At 34.2% G+C, this 10,290-nt stretch overlaps 1 protein-coding gene across 1 annotated transcript; it reads right to left on the reverse strand.

Annotated features, from left to right (window-relative positions):
* Window positions 1-1,405: 1,405 nt before the first annotated feature.
* On the reverse strand, window positions 1,406-7,227 carry LOC136821024 (zinc metalloproteinase nas-14-like). Its single transcript, XM_067077263.1, has 9 exons — window positions 6,991-7,227; window positions 6,499-6,597; window positions 6,024-6,176; window positions 5,506-5,641; window positions 4,942-5,060; window positions 4,112-4,274; window positions 2,943-3,373; window positions 2,576-2,725; window positions 1,406-2,209 (listed from the first exon to the last, which is right to left on the reverse strand). The coding sequence occupies exons 1-9, from the start codon at window positions 7,025-7,027 to the stop codon at window positions 1,974-1,976; spliced, it is 1,524 nt and encodes a 507-aa protein (XP_066933364.1). The 5' UTR covers window positions 7,028-7,227; the 3' UTR covers window positions 1,406-1,973.
* Window positions 7,228-10,290: the final 3,063 nt, after the last annotated feature.

Consider the following 10,290-nt stretch of genomic DNA (forward strand, 5'->3'; position numbering starts at 1 on the left):
TTGTTTCAACGACGGAAATAAAAATATCAACTTTGAACTTCATCCAAAATCTTGGATGGTCTTCATGGTTACTTTTCTCTGCGTTGACTGCGCGCTGAATAGAATCTGGATTGGTCGGCACAGCGTCGATATATGATTTCGACGATATGTGCTTTTTACGGTATCCCCTCCCTGGATTAAAATCTTGGAAATCGCCCAACTACTAAAGTCTATTGAACTAAAGTAAATTACACCACGTAGGTGTGATAAGGGTAAGTTCATGCTTGATTTCGTCCCTCTCAAATTTTCCATTTGCCCTTATGTACATTCTCTGCTCTAAACTGCAGGAAATATATACTTTTTTATAAGAACCAGTAAATTTTTACTTAGGCAGGAATGTTCCTAATTTTGTGAAATTTTTATGTATATAATGTTCGTACGAAGTTCTTAATACGCTTAATTTCTTTACTTAAAAACTTAAAATGGATTTAAAATCTGGTAAATCAGTACTTTCTAAGCACCTTCCAAAATGTAAGGCTTACAGTTGTTTTTAATTTGTTCTTAGGTTTTGGTTACTTTCAGCCCCTCATGTTTTTATAAAATTTGTCACTTATAATAAAAGCTTATAATAAAAGCGTATATTTTCAATAATATCACTGGTTAACCCTAAAATATGACAAAGTGTGAATTCTTTTCAAATGGATAGTACCAAAATTTCTCTCTCCCTTTGGTTGATTTTCTCGGACAGAAGTCACCAATAGAGTGTTCTTGAAGCACACTGACCTAGTCTTTCTTCTGGGTGTAGTGCCTTCAGATTTAAAAAAAGATTAAGGGATTAATGACAAATTTGGGTCAGATTTGCCAGAAAGTTTTTTACAGAATCTTTGAAACCTTCACATTCACAAGGGTCCCTGAAAATCGCGCCTTTTATTGCCAATCTCGGCGCTCTTTTGCTATTTCACAGAAATCAGCAGTTTCAGTCAAAAAGAGGAAATATTTCCAAAATTTTCGTTCTTGCTTCGCTTGCGTAGTCTTTAGTAAAACCCCTCCTCTTACGCCAAAATACTACATTTGCAAAATTGCCCCCCCCCCCAATTTGCCCAAATTTAGATTGACCGATCACGCTACTGAACAGAAGTCTGGGTGGATCGAAGTCGAATTTCAAACTGAAACTCTTATGCTCCATGTTTGAAACCAATAAATAAATTTTCAGATAGTAAAACTGCTTATTTTATAATTTGTTCATTAAAAGCTAAATTTTCGCTAATAATAAAGTATCTTTATCCTATGTTCCTAAGAAATTGCCTTCAAATCGATTGTTCTTAACTTGTCCTTAGAATTTTTGCCATCAAAGCCTTTTATTCTTACGTAGTTTGTTCTCATAAAAACGTGTATAGGGCTGATAATGAATAACACCTTTTTGTTTAATACATAAATAGTTTTCGAACAATTACACGATTTGATATAATAATGAATATGAAAATGAATAAATAGGTATCATAAGAGTAATATAGATAAAAAATAATATGAAATACCAAAACGGGTACTAAATAATTCAGAAAATAAATACTGTTTTTCAATTTTAGTGAACTAACAATTTATAAAAGATAATTGTAGAAATAAAGTTTTTTGGGCTCAAGTTGTTTACCTTTGGTCATAGAAAAATAAATGAATTCTGGGTAATATTTCATTCCAAAGTTTATGTTGAGCTAAGAGGTTTTACCTTATATTTTGGCCTTTAAAAAATATATCATTAATTAAGCAATCTTTTTTTGATTGTTTTGTCTTAAGTTTTATTAAAATTCCATTTCAGTCGTAAAGTCACAGGTCATAAGCCGTCATAGGTCATAAAATAAGATATATTTTACATTATGTAAAAATATTCATATTCTTATTTGAGACGAACAGTGGAATCAATCTAATTCAAACCTGCTGATCTAGATATTCTAGATCGTAGTCAAGTTCAAATTAGTAAGAGTTGACTGTTGGTAGTTTTAGTTGCGGTCTCTAAGGCAACAAGATAATTGACAATGATTACGGTAGACATTACAAGCACCATTGCTTGATCTCACCACAACTGGACATTTAGGTGAGCTATCAGAAAGCCCTTTACATTTAGGTGGTAATGGTTTATCGCATTGGTTGCAAGCTTTTCGACAACGACGTTGGTAAATTCCGCTGCTGCAATTTCTGTATCTTTCCGAGCAATGTCTTGAAACGTCGATGCAACCTAAAATTATGAACAAGTTATAATGTTAAATCTCTACTCGATGGTATGTTTCCTTCAATGTTTTCTGCAATGAAAGAATTATATCCATGATATGCATCACCACAATGAACTCACAAAATTATGCAATTAGAGTAATTTTTTTTGACTAATTATATCACTTGTTATCATCTGTTATAAATCTGAGACTGTCGAAAGATTTGGCAGTTGCATCCTGAATTGGTATTTTGAAAATATACTAAGCCTTGAAGTGTATCTATTGAAGCATTTTTTAGGGCTTTAAAATTGCCAAAATCTCAATATTATTACAATCAAAGATAGAGGGAGTAAATCATTTTTCATGATTTGAAAAGCGATATTGCAATTTACCGTTTCCGCTTGGGGCCTTTGTAGTTGTAGTGGTCGTTGTCTTGTCACACAACCCACAAGTTTTTGGACAGCTGACTTGAACTCCTTTATATCTGCACCATGCTACTATATTACCAATGGAGCTGCAGAAGCTTTTCTTGTCCTTGCATTCTAAAAAGGGAGTAGATTTTTGACATGAAACATTCAATAACTTTGGAATTTAGGATACTGTTTAAACGGCTGTTGGAGTTGACGCTGTCGAATATCTTTTAAGAGCCAAAATGGGAAATTTGGGAATCATTGTTCTTCGAGGTGACTTCCCCAATCTTAATTATATTATCATTTTTTAAATATTCTCAAAAAACTATAGGCCCATTCTATTATTTACCTCCTGGTCTTTGAGTAGTTGTAGTTCGTGTTGTGGTAGTCTTTGTGGTGGTCGTTGTCGTTTTTGGAGTGGTCGTTGTTGTTTTTGGAGCGGTCGTTGTTGTTTTTGGAGTTGTTGTTGTCGTTTTTGGTGTGGTCGTTGTCGTTTTTGGAGTTGTTGTTGTCGTTTTTGGTGTGGTCGTTGTCGTTTTTGGTGTGGTCGTTGTCGTTTTTGGTGTGGTCGTTGTCGTTTTTGGTGTGGTCGTTGTCGTTTTTGGTGTGGTCGTTGTCGTTTTTGGTGCGGTCGTTGTCGTTGTAGATGGCTCCAACTTACATGAATACAACAAATTCAATTGTTTAATATCGCTTTCAGATAATTTGGTACCACCAAGTCTTTTTGATGGATTACCTTTCCATTGCATGGTAGGGTTGCCGTTCTTGGAAAATGCATAACTAGATAAAGAAGAGATTCAGATAAATGTATTAAATTTTTGAATTAAAGTTTGTTTGGGTAATCGATTAATTAAAGAAATTAAAATCAAATTTCTGAAAAGACCTTATTTCTGCAATTTTATTAATCGCATTCGGATTGCTCGAATATTTTGCACTATTCACACCTGAATAACACACGCTTGATGGTAATAAAATGCAAGTTAGGGTGTATTAACGAGCTTATTAAGGGGAGCTAGATTCAGGTTTTACTAGGATGGTCAAATGATGTCAAATATCTGTATATGCGAGGGCTTCATTCAATCTTGGTAAACTCGAATCAGATTCAATTCCATGCATCTTTCGACGAAAGGCTTGATAAGTCATGTGTATTAGAAAATAATTTTATTATAAAAAGTCTCTATTGATTGCTATTTGGATAGCTGTTATGCATAAATTGGTCAATCAAAACATCCCAATGGAACTTCTTCCCACAGTGGGGATGAAATTTTCTATCGAAATCCTCTCTAAATCATTCTACTGTTCCCAGGTCTAAAAATGCAGTGGAAATGGTTTTGAAGTACAGTTATTTTCCCATTGAATTTCAAATGAGGATGAAAACAAAGTCAATTTTCCAAAAGGGTTGAAATTTTAGGGTGTTTTTCCCACCGGGACGAAGCTTTAGCCAAATTTTTTAGTGGGTAAGTGGTCCAACCGGGTCTGTGACACAGGGGTGTATAAAAGGAATACTGTCACACTTACCGAGAGTAATGCATGATACTTTCTCCATCATACGCTACTCCTCGTGAGTCGATAGTTGACAATGTTTGTTTTTGAAATTGTCCCCATGCTCCGTCTACCATGTTTTCTTTGAAGAGATTGATGTACTTGTCTCGGTCGTTTCGAGATTGCTCATGATAGGCACCTGTGAAGAAATAAGAATATTAGCCTATTTCATAGGATTCGTGTGTCTGTTACATGCTTACATGCTATTTTCTATTTAATTTACAGGGAATAAACACAAATATGGGCAGATTTCCCTTCAAGAAAGACGTTGAAAAAAATAGCAGGCTAATAGCATAGTAATGAGAGAAAGATATAGTGACATTGTTGTAAAAGGAATGTCTTGGGTATAAATTCAAAATGTCAATTTCTAGAAAGAGGATATAGAGATTGTTTTCATAGGAAAAATTAAGTAAATCCCCTAGTTGAAAAAGAATGCTATTTTGCCACCCGGGTGATCTGTCCACTTTTTCCTGTGTCCAATTCCAAGATGGAGACTTGAATAAGAAATCTCAAAGCATTTTAGAGAAATTATTTTTGTGTCTGCACAGAACTAAGAGATGTAGGGATTGCAATCCTCTATAATCAAATGATTGCGATGATTGATCGGTTGAAGCAACCTCGTTCCCGTGTATCCCAGGCTTTATTTATTTTACTGATTGACGCCAGAGAATTATCTAGCGCGATCAGTAGGCATTAAAAAGCTGATAATACGCAGGGAACGAGGTTGCAGTTGACGTCAACTTGGCTTATTCACCTTACAGATATTTCTAGATTAGACTATTTTTATCAAATCTAATACCACTCACCTAAAGCATGAATAAATTCGTGTTGGATGATTTTCTTGTTGACACAACCAGGATCGCGAAGAGACATGTCTTGATTTCCCTTACCATTAAATGTTGCATATCCAATATAAGACCAACATCTAAAAAATTAAGATAATACACATTTTTTTAATGAAAAGAATTTAAAGTTTTGTCTTCGGATATTCTTAAGTTACTTAAGTTTTAAGCTTAAAAATGTCTTAACATGTTATTTTTTCACAATTTTGTGGTTATTTTTGTCCATTTTACCAAGAAATCAGTCCACAAAGCCTTAAAATGTTCTTAACTTATTCTTAACCACCAAAGCCTCATATGTTCTTATATAGTTTGCTCTTGTAGATATATTTGAATTGTTCTATGTATTTGTTTTGATTTCAAGTTTTTGACTGACTTTCCACCGTAATAAACGTCGTTTATAAAGTTTTACGACTTGAAATCATTATTTACGTATTTTTTCCAAAAATGAAATTTATCTACATCTTTACGACTCTTGTTGAAAGGGTAAATGCGTCATCTAGAGCTTTATATTTAAAGTCTGTTACTCACCCAGAACCAGAGAAAATACGAACATAATGTTTAGGTTTAGCATCTGTCGCAGGATTGTATTCTCTAAATTTAATACAAGTAACATCTGAGATGCCTTTCACAGCATCTCGAACTTCTTGTCTTGCTTCGTCGCTAGCTGAAATATAATAGATGGTTAGGACATTAGAATAATTGATAAAAATTGAAACTAAAATGATAGATTTTTTAAAGGCTTCAGAAAGTGTAATGTGAAAGTGGATATCAAACTCGAGATTTTTAGAGATTTAAAAAAATCTTTTTGCCGACACTTTGGTAAAATAGTAAAACGTGCCCTGTAAAGGAAGATACAAATCGACTTTCGGAGCGGATCTGACTAGACTGGCTTAGATGCAAACAAAGTCTATCATTCGCAGTGAATTCAGACCCTTGCTTAAAATAATTTCATAAAAAACCCTCTACGAATCTAATTATGGCATAAAGTGACCGAGGATCGCAAAGCTTTAAAGATAGAAAAGAAGTAATAAGTAAGCAATACTTACAAAATTCGCTGTCAAAAGAATACCAAACCAACTTGTTGGGCCATAATCCACGTTCGTTTTTGATGATTGCTGCTTGTACTCCTTCTGGAAGTTCACTGGGATCAGTCTCAGGGACTTTGTGGATATCAATATATTTCAATGGCTCGTTAGATCCTGTAAACGAATAGAATGATTCTTATAAATTTTCTATTTATGGAGACTTTTAACCTTTATACCAAATTCGATCGGAGTTTTGAGAAAAGTGGTACCCTAATGGTACCCTAATGGTAGCACTACTAGATGTGGGTCAAATCACTGAAATTTAGCTTTCTTTTTTTTTTGATGTCTTTACACACCAAACAACTTTCAAAATTCTGATCAAAAGTTTATTTGGTCGGAGTTGAGAAACTTTCTCCAGGGTTTTAATAAAGCTTAGTGTTGAAAGTCAGTCGAGTTAAAGGTACACCACTGGAAAAAAACTTTCGAATTAACGTACCACTGTTTTCGAGCTCGATTTGTCGCATCGCCGACATTTCGTAATTATGTGATCCGATTTCATATTTTTCTGGTCCTGGATGACCGTAGATTGTAACAACTGAAAAAGAAGAAGAACAATTAAATAACAGGCTGAACTTAATGCTTTGAGTTATGTGTCACAGTATTTGATTTGTCAAAAACAGTGTTTCAATCAAATTTCCTTTCCTGTTGTCAAAATATTTTAAAATAGATATTTTGGACCAAAATTGGTTCTAAAAATTGAAATGATGTATTATCGAGACAGGGATGTTGTTAAACATTTGATAAAATGGTTTTCTGGATTATACAAATGATCTTTAAAAAGATCTTAAACAAAACATCCCTGTATCACTGATACTATAAATGCGGATTATATCTATCTTAATAAACTCGACCTTTCTTGTGCAAAAAGAATGTGATTGAAGCCGAGAACGAGGCTTCCTAAATGAAGGTTTTTGCAAATATAACTTACCTCCAAAGAGAACTGCAAAGATAAACAAAGAATTCATTTTCTCCTGTTTTATCTTACACACGAAACGATTGATTCCTCAAAAGAATTGGTAGTCACGATAAGCACGATAAGCACGATAAGTCACACACAAAAAGAATCACAAACAAAACACTCAAACAGTACAATCCAAAATCTTTTCAGATGCGATTGTACTTTCTTGAGATGAATATGTTTGGATGAGATTGCTTTTTCTTTCTGAAGATTTCTTCATTTTTGACCTTTATTTATATGATGTTTTCATTTTCGTCAAAATTTCCGGAGTATTATCACCCTTAACCGCAAACAAAAGGGGGCGGTTTGTCATTTGTATCCAATGAAACTTTTTTGAAACACGACCGAACTTGGCACGTTTTTGACATCCAAGCGTCACTTTGTGTAATTTGCGTACTATACCACTACTTCTTCTCTTTGTCTATCAGTTTTTTTTATAAGCATTTGGTTAAAGCAACCTCTACAGTCAACTCTCTATAATTCCAACCTCTATTCTTCAAATTTTTCTGTAATTCAAATTAAAAGATTGGTCTCTTCAGCTCGAAAGCTGTTTAGATTACTCTCTGTAATTCGAATTTTTCTTTAATTCTAAGAATTTTTTTTGGTGCCTTTGAAAATGGAAAGAGAGAATCAACTGTATATTGACAGAACAGGGCGAGAAAGTACGGGCGAGTTGAAATGGTGGACTTTGATATCAAGCTATTCTTTGGAGATTTTAAATGTAGTAAAGCCGAGGAAAGCCGCAGGCCCCGGCGGGTACGGGTTGTTTCCGCCTCTAAAATTTCACACGCAGCCCCCCTCCCCGTCATTTCCCAAATCTAGTACCCCAAGGCTAACGGTTAGCTAACCTTAAATCATTAAAAAAAAGCTGTTTGTATTTTCTTATGAGAAATCTATTCTTGATCAATTTCAACATCACGCATCAAAGTAGACAATGATTGACAATTGCAGTATTGTCTGTGGTATAACCATAAAGATTTTCCGTTACAAGTAGTCATATGTCATCATTTCCACAGAAAAAAAAATCGCAGCCTGTTGCTTTTGCTCCAGGATAAACGTCAACATCTTGTGTGTGTTTTAATGCCAATATAATGGCGAGGGGAAATGCCTTAATGAGTTTATTTTAATGATGATAATGTGTCAAAGGGTTGTTGGCTTTGATTAATTTAGTCTTTTCTTTTTCTGATTTGTATATCCTGGTATATTCTCCTGTATGATTCATCCAAATCTTCAATTTTCTACATTTGCCTTTTAAGGAAGAATACACGTGTTTCTTAAAAGAACAAACTATATAAGAGCATAAGGCTTCGACGGCCAAAATGTTAAAAACAAGTTAAGAACATTTTAAGGCTTTAAGGACTCAAAAACACTCGATTTCTTAGGAAAATGGGTAAAATTGGTTAAAATAAAAACATGTTAAGAACATTTTTATGCTCGAAACCCAAAAAGTTAAGAGCATCCGAAGGCTTCAAAAATTTTTGGATGTTCTTATAAAAAAACGTGTATGATTCATGAAAATCTTCAATTATCTACATGTGACTTTTAAGGAAGAACCTATAAGACGAATATATAATTGTTTTCCTAATTTTCGACTTGCTGTTTTAAGGATGTTTAGTCACGTTTTTTATGATGGCAACGCTTTATAATTAGCCGATTATCCCTTCAAAAATAATACATTGTATATTTGTTGTAAGTTTTTCAAGTGATGTAATTTAGCAAAAAGAATACATCAGGTAGCACTTCATTTTTCTTTTGGGTCGAAGGTGTCTCAATTCTTTCCATCTCGGTGTCTTGAAAAGAATTCAGAAAAGTAGAAGAGAATGTGGCAAGTATAATTAATCATCTTTACTTTGCTGTTTGAGGAACCAATTATTCTCTTCAAATATTGCGGAGAAAACGATAGTTCCAACTGAGGGGAAAAATTTTTTAGTTCGAATTATAGATTCTCCAACAAAAGAGAGAGTTAATTGATGTTTACCCCCCCCCAAGCCGTATTATCCACCAACTCCTAAATTTAAAAAAGGCCAATCTTACGTCTACCTGATTCCAATGGCGGATTACACTCTAAACACCGAAGGAGTTGGTCAATTTGGTCAAAATTACTTTTTAAGAGGAATGGTAGTCTGCCTTTGATGCATCGGGTCAAGTTCAAACGAAGGTAGGGGTTCAAACCTCAAATTGAAAAATCCGTGATGCGATCAGGCAAGATTTCGTGATCCAAACCTTCAAGATCAAAATCCCTGACTTTTAGGGCTTCGGCGTGTCGTTATAAAATTTCTTCATCGAGATGGTATATGTGGATTGAATAAGAGACATCCAAAAGAAATTTTGTTTTATTATCATGTTCAACTTTTAAAAAGTGTCCCCGTGTTCTGTAAAAGTTACGATTTGCCAGGTGCGGTTTTTTTTTGGCGTTTAGATTTTCCTGTCCGTATATTTTGGCATTGTATGTTATATTTAATTACTGTATATGCGTTTTTGGCACAAAGTAAACAGGTGAGTGACTTCGAACGAGTGTGAGAAGTAGCGATTGAAAAGCAAAAATCTCAGGGCTAAGACAAATTCCGTGCGTGGGACACGGTCATTGAACACGCATGTGATTTTAAGATTTTATTACTGTGGTACCTGTAGAGATTTTTTGAAGCTTGCTGAATCCAATCTTTTTCCGAAACATTTTTTTAGTATAATTCAAGCCCAAAAAACATAGATTCCTGTGCTCGATTTGTGATTTGTTTAAAGATCTCTGTAATAAAGGTTGTCGGTATGACCTGGTCATATCGCACTATCAGAAAATATTTAAAAATACAATAATGAGTCACTGCAAGATCATGGGTTATAAACTTAGTAAAAGTAAGAGTATATTGAGTCATCTCGCCCAGTGTCAACGTTCAAAAAAGTTTACGTTTTTTATAAGAAATTAAGTCTCAATGTAATATTAGGTATGACAAAGAATCAGTGCCTCAGATTTTTAAAACTGACTAAATATTCACTTTACTGCTTTTAAGCCCTGTATTTATAAATTAGTAAGTTAACCGACTTCGCAAGCATGTGCCAAGGAGATCTCTACTAACCATTTATAAATCTTTCATTAGGCCTCATCTTGATTATGGTGATATCGTATATGACCGCCCGGGAAATGCTACCTTTGTGCAGAAGCTTGAATCTATTCAATATAATGCCTGTTTAGCTATAACAGGCTGTTTTCGTGGAACGTCTCAAGAAAAACTATATTCAGAACTTGGTCTTGAAAGTCTTGCTGACAGGCGCTTT

Source organism: Clytia hemisphaerica, unplaced genomic scaffold, assembly GCF_902728285.1.
Source record: "Clytia hemisphaerica strain Z4C2 unplaced genomic scaffold, Clytia hemisphaerica genome assembly, whole genome shotgun sequence".
Lineage (NCBI taxonomy): Eukaryota > Metazoa > Cnidaria > Hydrozoa > Leptothecata > Clytiidae > Clytia > Clytia hemisphaerica.